At 42.4% G+C, this 21,081-nt stretch overlaps 1 protein-coding gene and 1 non-coding gene across 4 annotated transcripts in view; one reads left to right on the forward strand and one right to left on the reverse strand.

Annotated features, from left to right (window-relative positions):
- Positions 1 to 1,515: 1,515 nt before the first annotated feature.
- On the forward strand, positions 1,516 to 1,621 carry LOC130883269 (U6 spliceosomal RNA). Its single transcript, XR_009057954.1, has one exon. It is a non-coding gene; the product is annotated as a U6 spliceosomal RNA (small nuclear RNA).
- Positions 1,622 to 11,678: 10,057 nt separating this feature from the next.
- Positions 11,679 to 21,081, reverse strand: part of Ncapg2 (non-SMC condensin II complex subunit G2) — a 63,603-nt gene continuing 54,200 nt past the window's right edge. For all 3 annotated transcript variants that reach the window (XM_057783216.1, XM_057783215.1, XM_057783217.1), the window contains one exon: positions 11,679 to 14,722. In XM_057783216.1, the coding sequence (XP_057639199.1) occupies positions 14,671 to 14,722 (52 nt within the window). In that variant the 3' untranslated portion in view covers positions 11,679 to 14,670. The remainder of the gene's footprint in view (positions 14,723 to 21,081) is intronic.

Genomic DNA, 21,081 nt, shown 5'->3' on the forward strand with positions numbered 1-21,081 from the left:
ATAAACTCCTAGCTGAGGGCCTGATGAATCAATGAAGAACCAATACCTGGGAATGACCACATCGTGAACACCGTTCTACCACCAACTGACTGCCCAGTCAGCACTCTGCATGCTGAGTCAGGGGTCTGGCCTGCTTGGGATTATGATCTCCTCCAGGCTCTGGCTATGTTTTGTAGGTTGAGAACTATCAGCCTACAGCCTGAATGTGCCCAGGTGTGCCAGCCCCCACCTTCTTGGGCTGCATTCAGTTCACTGACGTTTCTCTAGGGAAGCTTTCTGTTTTCACTTGCAATTTGGGAAGGGCTCATTTACAACTCACCTTTTGGTGTGAGAATTATAAAGGATCCTGAAAGCCTTAATTAATTAAACCATTGAGTTCTTTGGAGAGATTTGCATCTTTGACAAGGAGCAGAGCCTGGGCTTCAGGGAAGCAAGCCTAAGTCCTAAACCATGTTACAAAGGATGTAAATCATCAGAGACGTTTGAACTGTAGATCTCCACTGTGGGACATCAGAGAATCAAGTGACTCTAAGGATGAAATAGAAATCCCAGTTTGAGTATCATCTATGCTGCCCTGCTTTAAAGCATCAACCTCCCTGTGTGCCATTCCAGCACCCAGGCACACACACTCACATGGAGAATCTGTGCATTATTAGTGGGGATCTTGTGGATACATTTCAAGAACTCCCATGTGATCTTTGCCAGTATGAGATTGATACTAGCAGTTCCAGTTTAAGAGATAAGAAGTCTCTGGAAATCTACAACGTTTACCACTAACAAAATATTAAACAAGGGTATGGATTTAGTTTTCCCTACTGAAGAACATCTCAATGGCCATTGCACAGAATCCAGTCATGGAAACATTGTCAGGAGACTGGGGGGGGAGGGTCGCATAAAGAGCCACAGAAGCAAACTGTGGCTTGCCCAAGCATGGTGGTACACATTTGCAACCTCTACACTCACTGGCGGGGGAGGAGGATCAAAAGTAAGACTCTGTCTCAAAACAAAAATACAAAAAACTTGAAGAAGCTCATACGAGTCAAAGAAGGAAAAACTTGAGTATTAAAAAGAATACTAGCCACACTGTAATAAAATACATCAGAAATACAAAGACATGCTGGGCAGCGATGGTGCACACCTTTAATTCCAGCACTTGGGAGGCAGAGGAAGCCTCATCCACGGAGTGAGTTTGAGGCTACCCAGGGATACACAGAGAAACCCTGTCTTAAAAAAGACAGAAGAAAAAAAATACAAAGACACATTTATTCATAATGATACTAAAAGACATCTCTGATAACTAAAGGACACTAGCACCAAGTCATCCTTTTAAAAGCTGATTAGTGGAGAAATCAAAGTATTTATCTTGACCTTGCTCCACCAGATATTTGGGTCATTGCATAAATTTTTGAGGGAATTTTTTTTTCTTTACAATAAAAGTCCACATGATCAATACGAAAGAATGAAGGATCTAGAAAATTGCCATTTCTTATCTTATAGTACAAAAATAATATAGATGTGCTTGCTTTCGCAGCACATCTACTAAAACTGGAACAATATAGAGAAGATTAACATGGGTCCTGAGCAAGGATGACATGCAATCCCTGCAAGGTTCCGTATTTTAAACCAGCACATTGCTCAACCCTCACTAACAAAGCTTCTGTTTGCAGAGACAGCAATTAACACAAAGACCCACAATGGTCAATATGCAGAGACAATGAGACTTTAGAGTGCCTAGCCCTAAACGGGGTGCTCATGTCGCACCCATTCCCCCACGGATGAGGAGTCTATGCAGAAGAGGGGCCAGAAAGGTTGCAAGAGTCAGAGGTAGTGTTTGCTTCAGGAAAGCACTGTGTTTTAGAAACACGCACTTAGGAATTCACAGCAACTAGACAACATGCACAAAACCTGCATGGATTCATCAAGACGGACAAATCCAGTGTGGGCACAAAGTCCACCCTTCCCCCCCCCAGCTGAGGAGCTATCAGATATTGACTGTCGCTCAAAGAAGAGAAATTAGTTTTCTATACCTGGTCTATCAACCACACTCCAGAGCAGGCCTCACAACCAGGAATGGTCAGTCTATACAAATTGGACTTACTGAAAGAAGGAGAGGAAGAGAGAACAAACAGAGTTGGATGAGTAGGGAGGTGAGACAGAATATGGGAGGGGTTGGAAGGTCAGGGTCTGATCAGAAAACACTGTATAAAACTCTCAAAGAATTAATGAAAACATTATTAAAAACAATGTACATAATAATCATTAAGACTGTTGATCACTCACAGAAAAAGTTAAAGCACCTGTAATATCCACAACACAACAGGGAGTGTTCCTCAGGAAAATGAAACACGAGTCTTAACTAGCCTCTATGCTTCCACAGGAGATGAGATAGACAAACATGAATTAAAATGCATGGCGAATGTACAAAATGCCTCAAGTCACCCAATCTCTTCAATTCAGATTCATGTGGGAGAGAGAAAAGAACTTGCTATATATTGAAAGTGTTAAAGAACATATGAATTAATTAGTTTGAAACCAGATTTAAGCAAACCACTGTGAACATGCATTTTCAGACAGAAAAACTTGAACAAACAGAACTAGATGACAATGAGGTACATCATCTAACAAGTTTAGTAATATCACATAATTAAGTCTGCTATAGAAAGGATTCACGTTTTAGAATTTTAACTATTAATTGTAAGGGTTTGTTGCTGTTGGTGTTGCATGTATGACATGTATGTGGTGCATGTGTACCGTGGTGCATGTGTGGAGGTCAGAGGGCAGCTTCGGTAGGTGTTTCACTACTTCCATCTTTATGTGCATTCCAGGGATCATATGTAGTTTGTCGCTGCTTTGTGGCAAGAGCTTTAACTGCTGAGACATCTTGTTGCCTGGAGAAAGTTTTCTGAGATAAGCCCAGGCGGATTAGTGGACCTCCTACCCCAGTCAGCAGAGTACTGAGATTACAAGTTTGCAACCCTGTGCTTGGGAAAAATTGTAAGTTTAGTAATTGTTTTATTTTATTTAAACCAGTTTAATGATTAGAAACACGTTTGGAGGATTTGTTGGGCAAATTGGGCAAAGCCTGCAGTTTGCTGTAAAATATTATGTGACAAATACAAGGAGGAAACGGAAGCTTAATGAAGCTGTTGGAAATGATCTCTGCGTTTCTCCACCTTTGAAAATGAAGGTTGTTTCATTAAAAAAAAGCCCTCATAAAACACCCCCCAAATGAAGTGGTTTAAACAAAAAGGGATTTATTTTCTAGATTTTCTTGTGCAACAGAAACGTAGCACTGGTGTCCTGAGGCTGGCTGCTGCTCTGTAGCCAGGACTAAGCACCATCAGCTACCTCTGCCCTTCTGAGCTGGCAGCTTTCATTTCCTACTTGTATGCAGAAGGTAATGGCATGGAAGGGGCCACCCCAGGGTGCATGGAGAAAGTATTCTCACACATTGTAGTTCCTCAAATCTCATAGCCCTAGAAATTTCAGATGACTGTTAGAGTCTCAGTAAAGAGAGGCTGGAAACTATTGGGCTTTTAAGATACACAGGTGGCCATACCATATTAGTTTTCTTACTGCTTCGATGAAACTCTTGACCTAAGCAATGTAAGGAAGGGTTTATCTGGTTTGACAGTTCAAGGGGCCATCCAAGTGTTGTGAAATATTTGTATACTGTGTGAAGATGTTTGCTCTGATTGGTGTAATAAAAATCTGAACAGTCAGTAGCTAGGCAGGAGGTATAAATGGGACTTCCGAGCAGAAAGAGAACTCTGGGAAGAAGAAAGACAGAGTCACCAGGCAGACTGGAGGAAGTACAGAGATTAGGTTGTTGTTATTTGTGAACTGATGGCCCGAAGGAAATTCAAACCACATCCAAGATGGTGGGGATGACATGGCAGCAGCGTGATAGAGCCAGGAACATTGCGTCTATAGTGAGAAAGCAGAACACAGTAAATGCAGTGTTCAGCTCACTTTCCCCTTTTGAAACAGTCCACATATGGAATGAGTCTTCCTTCTTTCATTAACTAACCTAGAAAATTTCTCATAGACATTTGTCTCTAAGGCATCCCATCAAGGTCCCATCAAGTTGGCATTAACTTTCATAATGCCAAAGAGAGCTGGCAGTCTCTATGACAATCATACATATTAGATTGATCCCTGTGCAACTTCTGCTGCATGCTGATTCTGATCGAAAGGAGATCCACAAGGATTAACCCGATATTGACGACGAAGGGGAAAAGCAATAAAATAGCTGACAAATATGAATGCCAGCACCATCGATCAAACATGAAATCAGATTTACCTTTGAAGTCAGAATATCAAAAATAAAGCAGAGGTAGGACTGGAGCCAAGCAACATGCCTAGGTCCCCCAGAATCTCAGAAGTTGGGCATGTCCATCCAGTCAGTCTTTCCTAGACCACAGGCTTTACCACTTAAAGGACATGGCACCAGGTACAGGTCTCTGACTGACAACAGAGGAAGCCGTGAACTACTGACATGCTCACATGGTAATGGCACTGCCCCCAAGAGGACGTGCCACACCGCCCACAAATGGAAAATCTGAACTGATTTACAGTGACAAAAAACAGGCCACTGGTCTGATAACAGATGGGTGGGAGGCAGTAGGGGAGTAGAATGTCCTTTGTGTTGCTTTCGGTCACAATAACGAATACCTGAGATAATCAACTTACAAGGAAAGGGTTATTTGGGGTTCCAGATTTGGAGGTCCATGGTTGGATTGAAGGGTTGCTTTGAAGGGTGTTATGGCAGAGCAAACCACTCAGTTCTTCCCAAGCCTGGGAGCAAAAAGAGGAGGAAGAGGCTAGGTCCCACAGCCTCCTTCAAGGACATATCCCCCAAAACCCACCCCCTCCATTAGGTCCTACCTGTTAAAGATTCCTCCCAGTAGTTCCACCACGAAACCAAACCTTTCACGGATCAAACACACGGGACATCCAGATCCTTGCTATAAATGCATGTACATTTCCTTCATGGAGAGAACCTAGCCTCTTGGTCACTAATATGCTGCAGGCATCTGCAGGGAAAAACTGTTACATCTTTAGGAACAATTTCAACTTCTAAGGCCCTCTGACTACTAGTCTTGATTTTCTTTTATGGGTTTGACTAAGCAGGCCCCGTTTTGTATGACTGTGAGCAGAACCTGTTAGCTGCCCCTCCATCCTGAGCATCAGCAGATCATACATCAACCTGATACTCATCCACACCACTACTTGGCCCTACAGTTTCAAGGTCCTGCAAACCACAGAGCTAATTGTCTAAGAGCTCCTTCTACAGGTGGCCTGGGCCTGACCACTCGGTAGAGACTTATCAAAAAGCAGAATCTGTTGCTGTGGCATGTGATCTTGTAAGCAGCAGGGTGGGTGGAATGTCCAACCATCTCCGTAGACAGGCATTGTACATTATATTCAAGATGCTTGGGGTAGACAAATGTAACCTTAGAAACAGTCTTTGCAAACTAGTATGGGAGTTCATACCTGTAATCCCAGCAACTGAGAGCCTGAGACAGGAGGAGCCTGTGAGCATGAGTTCAAGACCAACTTGGAATACAGACTGAGATCCTGTTGCAAACAATAAGCCTGTGTGCACATGTGTGCGCACTCGCATGCACACACACACACAAACCCTTAAATTTTATCCTGACTGTTCTTCACACCTGAGTCTATATTTTGTTTAAATACCGAACACAAAACAATAAGAAGATAAAGTGAACATCTAGAGGTCTATTTTCATTTTAAGATAAATATTTCTGTTTACCTTGGAAGAGATTCACGTACTCTTCCACCTTCCTTGCCTGACAAGTGTGCTAAATTTTGTTTACCTTTTGTTTGCTAACACAGAATAATCACATGCACATGCAGGATGTCCTCAGCCCATTTTCCTTTCTGCAGTCTGGGAGGCTAGGAATTGAGGTTCACTTGACTCACAGCTATGGAGGCATCTTCCCATGTAAGGGTTTCAGGTTGTACTGTCACATAGTGCCAGTAAATGTGCCAAATGTGCCCCTTTCTTTCTTTTTGTAACTTTATCATTACAATGCCTCAGCCTCAAAATCTCACCTAACATTGCCTACCTCCCACAGCCCCCACTTCCAAATACCATCACTATAAGAATCTGAGGATGTTCCTAATCCTTAAACTTTTGGGAGATACATTCATACCATATCACTATTGTCAGTTTTGCATGTTTTAAACTTCATATAAGTGAAATCATATTATTCTAGAATCCTTCATTCTCATGTTCCTGACATATGGCTCTTACAGCAGCTCCCAGCTTTGTAAAGCCTCCAAATCACAGGTTGGTGCATTGTTTAAACTCTTCGCACTGTCCTCTTCCCTCCTTGCTAGTCTTTCTGCTCAGACGCCTCCAACTCACTACAGAGAACCCTGCGGCTATCAGCATGCCAGCATGACCACTCCGCTGCCTCTACCTGGCAACTCCCTCTTTCATGGCTCCATTCACACTACACACCAATATGTCCCACCCTACCACATATAAACACATACACACACACACGTATATGTGTTCTGTTTGCTGAGATGCAAATAATGGCTGGTTTTCAGAAAGATGGTAGCAAGCAGTCTTGCCTAGACTCAGGTCTCAACACAGGAGCTGAGTTGAGGTTTTTCCTCCCCTGAAGAATATTAGCACCTCAGCTCCAGTGAACAGTTCAAGAAAAACCAATTCCAGTTCTACCCCCAAGAAGGTATTCTTGCAGCTTCTTTGTATGTGTAGGTCCCAGTATGTGTAGGTCTACAGCTACCAGTCTAGCTCTGTTTTGAGAAACTGTGGGCCAGCCACAATAATGCCATCTTTTCACTGTTGGAGGTATACAGCAATTGCCACCCACATGTCTGCACGTAGAGATATGACTATATGAATGTTGAATTCTCAAGCCTACAGGCAATAAGTCCAAAACCACTTTCATTCTCTGCCCTTCAATGAACAGTCTGTACCGACCCCACATTTCCTACCACAGGAACTAACAAGATTAGATTTACCTCCACACAAGGCAGTGAGGAATTTTCTTCATTAGGTAAATTAACACGGGGAGACCTCCCCTGATGTGGGTAGCACCTTCCAGCAGTAGCCCAAGTATAAATAAATCCAATGGGAAAGTTGTTGTGCTGTTGTCTGCTTGCCTACTTGTCCTGCTTGTGAGTTCATCTGTCTGACTGCTACCAGACTTCATAGTTATCAGAACCAAGATTCCTTAGCCTTCCGATATGGACTGAAGACCAGTAGCTCTCCAGGAATCCTCCAGCAACACATGGGACTGCTGAGGCATTCAGAGTTAATACTTACCAGGCTTCCAGTGTGAAGACAGCCCCTACTAGTTTACTCAGACCATATCATGTAAGCTATTCTAATGAATCCTTTTTATATATATATATATATATATATATATATATATATATATATAATTTATTCTCTTGGTACTGTTCCTACAGGGAATACACAATTAAATAGCTATTTTTAGAAACAAATTCTAACACACTACAACTCAGTATACTAATATACACTGAGGACTAATGGTAGGAAAATATGTTTTCCTAAATTAACCCATTAGTTTTCTCTAAAAAGAAAGAGGAAAAGCCACCTGGGAATGTAATTTAAAAACAGTGCAATTCCTGACCTACAAGTCTTGAATCTGGGCCGAGGTATTTCAAGCAGCGCTTGCTATGGAAAGTGTACATACTGAATATTCAGAACCATGGCAGGAACACCCAGGACTCAGCGTGGGGATCACTTTTACGTTTTCCTCACTGTGCTTTTAGATATTTACTGTTGCCAAAAATGTTATGAATGCAGTCAGTCATGCAATTATAGTCACATCTCAGTTTCAGAATCTGACCTCTGTGACATCCTTCAGACATGGGCCACTTAAAATCAGAATCTGGGGATATTTTTCTTTTCAAAATAATCTCCAAGACACAGAGTATACTCACCATTTTACCTGTCCTCATCAGGTAGAACACTTGTGGAATGAGTTAGTTAAACCCTTTACAAAAAGTACTTTCCATATAGAAAAGCCACACCTTGTGTGGAGTATGTCACAAGATCCCAAAAGCAAATGTGCATGTGTGACATCAGACAAGGAACATGAGAACATCCCTACATTATCCTAATGGGCAATGTCAAGTCAGTGAGTTCGGGTTCAGTTCCTCCTTATGTTATGGTAACACAACCTTTCCCTGCAACCCTCACAACTTGAACAGAAAGTTCTTTCACGTAGCCTTTGACTCCGAGTGCCAGTGCTTCTGTGAGCCTCATGGAAGGTTCCTGACAGAACACACAGAAGCAAGACAGTGGAGAACCATTCCTGGGAATGAAAGGGGCTGCAGAAATCCTCTCTGGGGTACCATGAAATGTAGCTTCTCTCAGCATAAAGCACCCCAACTAAGCACTGACTAGGCTTTCTCATCTGACACCCAAGTGAGAGAACAGTAAGAGGGAGCCCCACTCATCTCCCAGACTTGAACTCTGGAACTGACAGGTAGTGATTAGGAGGGGCAGAGCGCCTGAGTGAACCTGACGGAGGTCAGCAGATGAAATGCTGTGCCCTTCACACAGAGTGCTTCTCCCTCTCAATGTGCCCTCAGGCTGACTGCTTCTCACAAATGACTAAAGGACAGGGTAGCATGAGGAACTATCTCTGGTACCCAAAGTCCAGGCAAACAAGGGTAAAGCCATCTTTTTTAAAGGTATAAATCCACTTAAAGAAAGTATCAACTTTAAGAGAAGGAAACCATAAAATACAATTGTACATCTCAACATCCCAAGGAAAGCCACCACACTGAAATCTGGCAGAGGGGAATGGAGAGGAACTTCTTCCTGGTTCAGGACAGGTGGCAGCACAAGCTACTCAGAAATCAGCAGTGAAGCTGAGGAAAGACATTCAGAATGTTCAAGAAATGCACCAACTGGCCCATAAAATAGAAATTAAAACTAGATAATGCACCATTTCTCACTCATCTTCAAAATGTCGAGAATATACCATAGGGTTGGCAAGGTTGAGGGAAAAGACATTCTCACATGGTGCTGATGGTTAGACAAAACTACATACCAGGCCGGGAATGGGAGGTGTGTGTGTGTGGGGGGGGGGCGGATCAGCAACTAAACACCACCAGAAATCCATTTGCCATACTGCCTACCTAGAACCCCAGCACTCAGGATGAGGCAGTATTGTAAGTTCAAGGCCTGCCTGAACTACTCAGGAAGAAGGGAAGGAAAAAAGGAGAAGGGATGGAGGAGGGAGGGAAAAGAAAACAAGAGGGAGGAAGAACTCTTCCAGAAACCACCAACTACAGACCAAAAACGCAGAGAGGAATGTGTAGGACATAACCCCCACCACAGTCCTCCTGCCTGGACACTTGACAGTCTCCAGAGCACAGGGGTGGCCACAAGGCACACACGGACTCCGTTCTGTTGGAAAGCACTTCCCAGATACAAGCAGCTGAAGCTAAAGCAAGGAGTGTGTCTGGTGTGCTCCGCTTATTTAAGGCAGGGGACTCTAGAACAATCTAGATTTGCTTATTTTTTTTAATAGAATAAGCAAAAAGCTTAGAGAATATTGTTAAAATATACTGGTTTTGAAAATGATTTATTCACTATGCAAATATAACTATAGGGAGAGACAGAAATTTAAAACAATGACCACAAATTGGTGGTTAAAAGACAAAGCCTGTGTGCCAGAAGCAAAATACTAAAAACTAAAAAAATAAAATAAAACAAGGCTGAGATATGTTGTAAGGTCAGAACTACAGTGGACCTGAAGTTGTTTTCCATGATCTCTTCAGTGGCTGGCACGGAACAGCCATATCACTGCAAGACAAGTGGGCGTGCGCAGCCAGCTGGGCCAAACAAGCAAACGCGAGCACTCAGACCTCTGGCAGGACTGCAAGGGCACTACTGAGATCAGGTCGTGTGCCTTGCCCCGTTATTCCATGCCGTGTGAAACAGTATTTTTTCAGATTAGTCTGTCCTTTGTTATTCCACTTTACAAGCAGCATTTGACTCCAACTTGAGAGTAGATGCAGAAGCAGGATGTGCATCATACCACCCGCAAGACAAATACTCATTAATTTACCTAGCCTGCTTTAGTTACTTTTCTACTGTTCTGACAAAACACTATGAGCACAGAAACTTATGGAACAAAGTGTTTAATTGGGCTTATGTTTCAGGGGATTAGAATCCATAATGTCACAGAATAACCATGTTAGCAGAAACAGCTGGGAGCTCACATCTTCATCTACAACTAGGAGCCAGAAATGGATAACTGGGAATGGCTTGGGCTTTTAAACCTCAAAGCCTGCTCCCAGTAAAACACCCCCTCCAAACAGATCCACTAACTCAGGATCAAATATTCAAACCTATGAGCCTATGGGACAATTCTCAATCAAGCTACCAAAGATACCACTTAACAAAGTAGACTGGGAGCACATGAGCACTAGACACACCAGGAAAGCTAGGCCTGAGATTGAGCATACCAAAGGAAAGGGGTTAACACTTAGCACTGTAATGGATGGCAACAACCCCACCAGCCTGCACACCAGGGACCAACAGAGAATGCCTATCTCAGGGGCTTGGCTCAGTCCTCACCGCTAATGAAGCCTATTTGAACTGCCTTCCAACCACCTGTCTGTCTAGACCTGTACAGGATCATCTCAGTGTCTGTCCTTACAGTTTAGTAAAGATGGGCAGATACTCACATGGAGTCACTAACATGAGACAGAAAGAGACCAGAGTCATGTAGTTCTGGGAGGTGGGAGCCTGGGAGCAGCAAGATTAGGTTCCAGAATTGGAAAGGAGTCAGAGACTAACAATTTCAGAAACTCCCAGAGCAAAGATACTCTAGGAGTAATGGTGAGACAGACCCAAACCAGTCTGTGAAGAAGTCAGATAACTTAGCAATGCAGACATAAAGTGTCATTTTGTACAAAAAAACAGATCAGATGTCAGAGTAGCCATTCCCCAGCAAAGATTCGAGAATGGTGAGGTGTGCAACAGCAAACATCAGGCAGTACAAAGCCAAGGCACTGGAGTCACTACCCACACCCAGTAAAGTGTACCGGGTAATGTAAGCCAAATCTACAGAGTAGCCAGCCCATAACCAGCAGCATGCATTAGGCAGTATAAACCAAACGAGTCACTGCTCCACACCCAGCAGGATGCAGTATACACCAAAGGCTTGGAGTAACCACCCAGTCAGCAGTATGCATTGGGAAGTATAATCAAAGCCACAGGCAGTCACCCTGTATCTAGCAGCAGCAAGCATACGCCAGCACAACCATGGCAATGTTATTTGGAAGATGTGAAGTAACTGAGAGGAATACCAAATTTTGCAATCAGTGTGGAAGCAGTCTTGGGAACATAGTATCCAGGTCTCCTGGATTCTACATTCCTCACCATGCAGTATCTGAGGGGCGAGTGGCACAATGCCTGGGTCTACATGGATAACTGGATTCTTGCTGTTGGACACAGTGGAAAGCATGTGTCCCGCTTTCCATTAACCTTGTTCCTACAAAGAAACTTTTCCTGGTAAAATAAAACACCACAGTTGCTTCAAATGTTAACAGCAATATTAAAATTTATTTTTTATTCCTATATACTTGTTTTTTTAAAGTATGTGTCTGTATACCATGTATGTGTAGTTCCAGAATACCCTGGAACTGGAGTTACATGTGGCTAAGAGCTACCCACTGCAAGTTCAAAAAAGCAAACTCAGGCCTTCTGAAAGAACAAGTGTTCTTAACTGCTAAGCCATTTAATAACAGTAAATTGACTGTAACACATAAAGGATGAATCAAATTTCCCTTAAAAGTTCAATGAGAGAAAAAAAATATACCCCCTATGCTACTTTAAAGTGTAATGCAAACATTTCTTGAGCCATTGGTGATTTCAAAAATATTCAAGCATTAGCAATGGGACAATCTGAGGAAAATACAAGTTGAAAATAAGAGCCTGAAAATTATGCGGCATAAAGCAGACCTCTAATCAGGAAGTCACAATGATATTTGTATTAACACTTACATTTCTATCTTTCCAAGAATAGAAGGAATGTTGGATAATTACATTTATTCCAAATCTTTAATCTAGTATTACAGGCACAGAATGTACTCAAATCTGGGATGTTCTCCAACAGATAAGCAACAGCATTAACTAAATTGTGTTTCAAAGTGCCTAGAGATTTTCTTAGATTATCAAATGCTTAGTGGCCACAAGTTTAACAACTTGTATTAGTTGACACTAAATAAAATTACTCTGCCACAAGTCCACCCACTTTTTTTTGCTTGTTTTTTTTTAATGTGTTTTTTCATATGCGCAAGAGAAAACATCTGGGGGTCTGGAGAGATGGCTCAGAGGTTAAAAGCACTGACTGCTCTTCCAGAGGTCCTGAGTTCAATTCCCAGCAACCACATGGTGGCCCACAGCCATCTATAATGAGATCTGGTGCCCTCTTCTGGCAAGCATACATGGAAGGAATGTTGTATACATAATAAATAAAAATAAAAAAGAGAAAACATCTGCATAAGGTTTATTTAGGTATATATATATATATAACTCCATTCTTAAGGTTGTGTTATAGTTGATATACTAAAAAAAAAAAGAAACTAGTAACCAACTTCTTCAGCTCAGTTAAATGCCATGTCTTTTATTATTTTAAAAAGTCCTTGAAAGTATTAAAACCTGAAAAGGAATAAAAGGAGGACAAACAAAAACAAGGAGAGGAAAAGTCTTAAGCAGTGCCAGTGCGGTGGGGTATCATCAATGGCTTCTCATCTATTTGGCCACTGGCAAGTGTAAAAATATTATAACTTGTTCAGTTGTCTGTGGTCTTTTGTGTGTCTGCATTCCATTCAGAAAAGGCTGTCTTCTTGTGGTAGTTCCTGTCTCAGTAATCTCAAAGTCAACTTCCTGGACAATCTCTCACTCAAGGATGATCTGGTCATGTTGTCAAAAGTGCCATATTTCTCACAGACGTTTAGGACAGGGTTTAACACTGGTTTCTACTCCTAGTCATCAGTAAGTTGAAAGACATGCTATAACATGATGCAGAGTCTTCTTATTCTGTAGATCGTCTCCCAGCAGCACACCACACTTGTGCTTTATCATTAAAACAGTAAGTTCTGTTAGTTTGCCAACTTATGCATATCCTTGCTGAATTTGTCACAAGTTGACTGGAAGGCAAACTGGTTCAATTTCTGCAACAGTCTAATAATGTATGGTGTCACAATTCTCAGCTTGACCTGGCTATCTCATCTTTACCACCTGCTGAGGCCATCCACCATCACCAATGCAGTAATCCCTGAGCTCCCTATGCTGAGTTCAGGCCACTCAACCCTGTTTGCCAGTCTTTGCTGAGGCAAGTGTGTTGAGGGGTGACAGAAGCTATAGAAGCCTAGTATTGTCCTGAGGTAGAGGATCCTTCTACCACGGTGTTGGTGCCATTGCTTCTCCACATGTGCAAAAGGGACCACTTGCTAGCATCTTTAAATGAACGACACAAAACTGTTGTCACTGCCTATTCGTGGTTGCCATATTATACAAATGTCAATTTAAAATCAGATCCTTCTTCTCTTTCACATCATTAACCCATTGTTTGTTGTTGTTCTTGTGTTCGGAAACAGGGTTTCTCTGTATAGCCTTGGCTGTCCTGGAATTCACTGTGTAGATCAGGCTGGCCCCAAACTCAGAGATCCTTCTGCTTCTGCAGGCACCTTTCCAGGTGCTGGAATTAAGAGAGTGCATAACCACTGCCCAGCTATTAACCCATTATTTATATGGGCCTTGGACAAGCATTTAACTCTTGAGTTCTCTGCTTAGTCTTCTATAATCATCAATATAAAAAATGACCAGTGTCTCTGCCATAGACATGCGGAGGAAAAGCAGGGCTAATTGGGCACTGAGCAACACTGTACCGTGGTCTTAAGATATGACAATCATTCCTAGGTAGCAACTCATTCCTGGCACAGGCCTTCCTCAATTCACTTTCCGCTTTTGCAGGCGTTTTTGAACCTTATTTCTGCTCTATCCCTGATTACGTATAGTACACAGCAACACTCAAACGAGAAGTCTTTAATGGAGTAGGACTGCTGGTTCAGATGTAAAACTTAGGCACCTCAAGAGTGCAACAGAGTAGACACTTCATATCAATGCTGTATATTTGTGTATTTATTACAACTGTACAACAGATGGCAGTTAAGTAAAATGTCTTGGCGAAGTGATTCTTTTCAGCATTTGAGCAAAGGTTCTGTGTGGGCTAATGGTAGCCCTGCTGAAAGTTCAAAAAGAAATCTGTTCCAGCGAAAATTTCATAACAAATAATAAATAGTAGGTAAGTTATAGGCCAATGAACTCAAGAGCTGGCCAAGGCCACAGTTCCCATACGAGTTGTCAGGGCTTCTGGTAAGAGTGCGAGCTGCTTGCCAGTCTTTCTCCCACACATCTTTACCACTCTCCATGACTGGCAGCCGATTAAAGGCACAGCGTGTAGAGTAGAGCACCAGTGCTCTACTGGCTTTCATCTTTGGGTAACTACAGACTCAGGACTCCAGGCTTAGCCTGACAAAAGAAGAAAAAGCAAGAAAGATATACACACATTTCACTTTCATGTGTCTATTTCTACACACCCAAAGATAGTGGTTTTGTCATGAATTTAGAAATTCTCCCAAAGTTCTTATTGATGATTCGTACAGGAACCTGAAACAAGAAGAAAGACACAGATTCAGTTCCCTCAAACAAGCAGAGTTAAGAAACGGTATGTAAGCAGACATGCTTGAAAACAGCCTGTGATCTATAAGCCTCTGACCTACACAGCAGAGCACAGTCCCAGCCAAGCCTCAGCACCTATTGCAGAGCCCACATCCCAGGGCCCTGGTAACGGTGTCCGAACATAGGCTCAGTAACACCTGCTCACTTGGCGGCATCCAGCTGGAGAAAGAATACTTTTATTAGTACTACTCTTTTCTGAACTCTACTCCCTCATTAGATCAAGTACACAGAAGCACAATGTGGCTTGTCTTACACAGCATTCAGTCCTGACTCTTCACTGCATACGAGAAAACAAGGAAAACGAAAACCATCCACCCATATCACTGTACTCTGCTACTATGGCCATCCCTTCTACCTCTACTTGCCTGAGGCAGGTCTGCCTAAATACCCAGGCCTAGTGGTAGGAACACTGAAGCAGCCTCTCCCCTCCCTTCAGGGTGTCTTACACAAGAACCATGGCTGGACCGCTCCAATATAAATCACTGCAGCAACACTGCAGATTTAAACACATCCACCATCTGGAAAGTACAAGGTTCTATTCCATTCCCCTTTCTCCCTATCAGCTAATACTCCTGCTCGGCCCTGTCACATGTTTAATCAGTTTGCCCCCAAATGTCCTCTCCCAAGATGATCCTCAAACTACTCCCAAAAGTTCTGCAGACAAAGAAACACTCTGTGACCGTTCTCTTGTGGCCAGCACTGCAAGTGAGAAAACTGATGGCCAGTGTTCCCTGCTTGGTGTACTGACCACATGTCTAGAGTCTAACAGGGGAAGACTGACATTTTAGATTTCGGAAAGTAACATTAACAGATAGAAATAAGCAAGAATCTCTTCAAACATCTCTTTAACCAAATGTATCCAGCACACATCAGCTGTCACTGACAGCCACTACTAACGGAACATACATTTCGGTATTGGCTATCACAACCCCAGCAGCCTCTGTAGTAGCAGCAAAAACCTAGAAAAGATTTAATATTTTCTCCTCTGCCATAGACTCAGGTATTTTATCTAGTCACATGTGTATTTAAGTAAACCTCCTGCAGAACCCCATGTCAGGAAGTCTTTGGCTTTGAAGGTTTCTTCAATTCCTAACACTGTGAGTGTTGACACCTTTGCAGTGTCTGGGAAACACCTATCTGCCTGAACTGCTCTTCCCAACCAACATAACTTTTTTCAAAGACTCACATTACTATCTACCTGTTTATTCACCATGTTCCTGAGTTCCAGGCTCTGGCTGTCCCCTGAGAGGGTACCCACATGTCATCAGCCTACCCACGGTAAACACCTCATGGGGTCAGAACAGAGGGTGCAAGGATATCACACAGGAGCAGTGGGTACGGGTACCTGCTCTGCCTTGTGAATACCAGAAGTAGCCCAAAGCTCTCTTTAACTGCAAAGGTGGAAAAAGTGTCAACCCATATCAGCTCTTTAGGAGTTGGGACCTTTCTGTGGCTCACCTCAACAGTCTAGCACTGCTGACTCAGAGTCCCCTGCTCCACTCCAGACCTCCAGGGGAGACACAATGCCAGCTCAGGAGCTAGGGCTAAGACAGAGGGAAAGTAGTGCATGTTACCACCCCCCATCTCAATTAAAAGTATCACTGCCTGCTAAGTGGGAGGTAGAAGAGTTAGGTTATCCTCACAGCAGTGTGGCCCCTTCCTTCTCTATCGCCTTCAACAGCTCAGATGCTCAGATGCCAGGCTGCACAGGGCAGTCTACCTCACAGACAGCCCTGGCATAACTGCTCCAATGCTACAGAGACCACTGACTAGTTCACTGTGTTCCCTGAGCAAAGCAGTGATGGAGGTGGGTTTTGTATTTATCTGTTGTTTTTATTGGCTAATTAATAAAGAAAACTGCTTGACCCTGATAGGACAGAAAACCTGTTGCTTTCATTGGTTAATTAATAAAGAAAACTGCTTGACCCTGATAGGACAGAAAATTAGATAGGTGGAGTAAACAGAACAGAATGCTGGGAGAAAGAAGCCGAGTCAGGCGGTCGCCATGATTCTCCCACTCCAGACAGACGCAGGTTAAGATCTTTCCTGGTAAGCCAGCTCGTGGTACTACATAGAATATTAGAAATGGGTTAGATCAATATGTAAGAGCTAGCCAATAAGAGGCTGGAACTAATGGGCCAGGCAGTGTTCAAAAGAATACAGTTTCCGTGTATAACTTTCAGGGCATAAGCTAGCCATGCTGGCGGCCGGGTGCCGGGGACGCAGCCCCACCACTTTTATTACTACAAAGCAGGAATACACTAGCCATCATATAACGGCAATTAAAGGGACAAAGTAGAGAGGACATACGGTCTCAACAAGGCAAGGAAAGGGGCAAAACCTCAGACAAAGAGACTTGTGAGTCTTGGGTCTAAATGTACATGTCATTAGACAAGTGACCCAGAGAGAATGTGACACCTCAGCTCTTGAGCCTAAGCAGGGAGGACATACAGTCCTTCCTTCCCTGCAACACCACATGCCAGGAACATGGACATGAGGACAGAAGAATAATGTCAGAATTATTTAAAAGTAGGAGTACTTGTGAGTGAATTGCTTTCAATTATCTACACAAGTCCACTCAGAGCTGACAACAGGAACACTCCTAAGCAGGCTATAAAAGCATCCTGCTGCAGAATCACCCTTTAAAAGGACTACTAAAATTCCAGAGAGGAACAAATGAATGAACGCCTACTTATCGATACTGATCAGTAAGCCCTCCTAGACTTTCACAGCAAGGGCACTGGTAGCCCACGTACAGTGTACTCAATTTTGGCAAGTACTTGTATGCCATGGGATTCCAGCCCATCAACTCACTAGTAAACATCCGTGATGGACACAGATCTCAATATATTTCCATAACCTTGAATTACAAACACATTCTACCTTCTTCATACTGATGATGAAAGTGATAAATACAAAATGCTTGGTATTTCATTGCAACAGTGTGTTAGTAAATGTTAGTGTTTTTTAAGGTTTTCGTGTTTTATGCCCAACTCAGCATATGCTAAAGGGAAGCAATTAAAGTACAATAGCAGCAACTTTATTCTGAACCCAACAGGCTAGCCAACAAAACACCAGAACTACTGGAGAGAAAACTGAGCCCCACCAAGCACGGGCATCTTCTTCAAGAGAATGCTCTCCACTGGCAGTTGGTTCAGTAGAGAGGATAGCTCATGACCGAAAATTGTAGAAGCCATGGAGATGAACACAATGCATGTGTTTATGTTCAGGTCCTTTGATGAGGTAAGCGTGAGTACAAGTAAAGGGCACTAACAAGAAGGGCTTCCCTTTCATCTTCAGAATGGTCTGCACCACTCAACAAACAAGATTCTAACAAAAACACGCTGACATATGCTGGGACTGTTGCTGCATTCCATGGAAACAACACTGGTAGCTTGTAGTCCCAACATCTGTCGGTCAATACGACTGGAATACTTTCCAAAATGCAATGGTTAACTTGTCATCTCTGCAGCAGGTTATGGGCCATACAAGTTCCCAGAACTAAGCTTTCTTCCTAAAGTATACAGTAGCAAAGTCCAACTGCATTAAACACCTTAGTAAATAGTCAACAGTTTAAAAGTATTTCCTTCACAACTTTCAAACTGACTCGCACACTCGAGTGCTCTAATTGGGGTTGAATTGTCAGAGGAAGGAAACTTTGCCAGGATACTCTGTCCATTCCTCTACTGAGCCACAGATAGGCTCAGGGCTCTAGCTTAGCACCATGGTTAGTGTTGGGCCAGCAGAAAAGGCCCTCTAGATCCCAGCCTGGGCTCTACAGCCCCTAGAGTTGGGTTGCTCTGTTTCCCTGTAATCCTTTAACTTTTCAGAGTTCTTTCTCATTAGTGAATAATCCTCTATTCCATTAAAATCCAATTCCATTATAAATTCTTAACTTTATCCAGGCAGTGGTGCCACACGCCTTTAGTCCAGCACATGAGAGACAGAGGCAGGTAGGTCTCGGTGAAGTTTGAGGCTAGCCTGGTCTACACAGTGAGTTCCAAGACAGGCAGAGTTATTACTGTCTTGAAAAACAACAAACAAAATCTTAACTTTGAGCTTTCTGTTCCAACTTGCATGTGGTTTCTTTCGTTTAAACAAGATAAACAAACAGAGCAGCACAGTAAAGCAGCAGTTGTGGTGATCTGACATAAAGCCAGTCTTAAATAAAATTTACTATGAAATCACAATTTTAAGAGATTTTCACTCAAATGAAGAGCTAGTCTATGTTCATGGGTAGGAAGACTCAATAGTGCCAAGATTACATTCTTTCCCAACTCTGTCAGATTTAGTTCAATCTTGATAAAAACCGCAGTGAATTATGTGATACTGACAAAATTCCTAATGCTTATATGTAGAAACAAATATCAAATGTCAAAGAAATATCAAGGTCGAAGATAAATGTTACACAATTTAAAGAATTATTATACAACTAAAACACTGTGGTGCCCACACGTGCAACCATCCCCCACCACATCTGCATCCACCAGAGCCTTGACCCAGACTGCCTGGAGAAAGATGACTGTCTGGGTTCCCAGTCGGAGGGCTCTGCTCTCTAGGCCCTAGCCCTGGGAGGCACATCCCAGGCCCCACCAAACCCCAAACACTCTGGAACAGCATGCCCACATGCGCAACCATTCCCCCACCTCATCTGTGACCACCGGAGTCTTGGCCCTGACTACACCTGGAAGAGAACCAGAACATATCAGCGTCTGATATTAGCGTCTAGAGGCATGGACCTGCCTGTACCTGGAAGAAGAGCCACCACCTAAGCCACAGACCCCACCTTTACCAATTGGAGGAAGAGGGACTCCCTGAAGCACAGGCCCCACCTGCACCCCCTGGAGGAAGAGATGGGCAGATGGCAGTGTAAGAACACATTCAACATAAAAATATGGCAGCACCAGAACCTAGGGGTCCTACAACAGAAGACCTGAACATCCTAACCTAGAAGAAGAAGACAATGACCTTTAATACAACTTTATAAAGATAACAGAGACTCTTAAAGAGGAAATGAAAAATTCCTCTAAAGAAATAGAGGGAAAGACAATGAAAATTAGAAGAAATCAATAAATCTCTTAAAGAAAGTCAAAAAAACAAAGAAAAAAAATCAAACAGGTGAAGCAAACAGCTCAAACAGTTCAAAACTTGAAAACAGAAATAGAGTCAATTAAGAAACCACAAACTGAGGGAATTCTGGAAAATGAAAATCTGGGCAAACGAACAGCAACTACAGATGCAGGCATAATCAATACAATATAAGAGATGGAAGAGAGAATCTCGGGCATTGAAGATATGATAAAGGAAATAGATTCATCAGTCAAAGAAAATGTTAAGTCCAACAAATCTTTAACACAAAACATCCAGGAATTCTGGGACACCATGAAAAGACCAAACCTAAGAATAGTAGGGATAGAAGAAGAAGAACTACAGCTCAAAGGCACAGAACATATATTAAAAAAATTAGGGAGGAAAACTTTCCCAACCTAAGAAGGATATCCCTATCGAGGTACAAAAGGCTTACAGAACATCAAAGAGACTAAACTAGAAAAAAAATGACCCTTTACTATATAATAATCAAAACATTAAACATACAGAATAAAGAAAAAATATTAAGAGCTGCAAAGAAAAAAGGCCAATGAACATATAAAGGCAGACATATCAGAATTACACCTGACTTCTCAATGGAAACTCTGAAAACCAGAAAGTCCTAGATATAGATGTGGTGCAGAAAAAGAGACCACAGATACAAGCCCAGACTACTATACCAAGCAAAGCTTTCAATCACCAAAGACAGAGAAAACAAGATATTCCATGACAAAGCCAAATTTAAACAATACCTATCCACAAACTCAGCCTTACAGAAAATACTAGAAGGAAAACTCCACTAAAACACAGGTAACAGGTAAGCTCACATCAGGAAACACGCAAATACTATCAGAAAAATAACAGGAATAAACAATCACTGGTTGTTAATATCTCTTAATATCAATGGACTCAAGTCACCTATAGAAAGACACAGGTTGACAGAATGGATATGAAAACGGGATCCATCATTCTGCTACATACAAAAAACCACGCCCAACCTCAAAGAAGACATTACCTCAGAGTAAAGGATTAGAAAAAGATTTCCTTTTTTTATCTTTGATTTTTCGTTTGATTATTTATTTGCTTGTTTCTTTTCTTTCTTCCTTTTTTTCTTTCTTTTTTTATTGTTTATTTATTTATTAAAGATTTCTGCCTTCTCCCCGCCACCACCTCCCATCCCCCACCCATCAAGTCCCCCT

Source organism: Chionomys nivalis, chromosome 10 (assembly GCF_950005125.1).
Source record: "Chionomys nivalis chromosome 10, mChiNiv1.1, whole genome shotgun sequence".
In the NCBI taxonomy this organism is placed as follows: Eukaryota; Metazoa; Chordata; class Mammalia; order Rodentia; family Cricetidae; genus Chionomys; species Chionomys nivalis.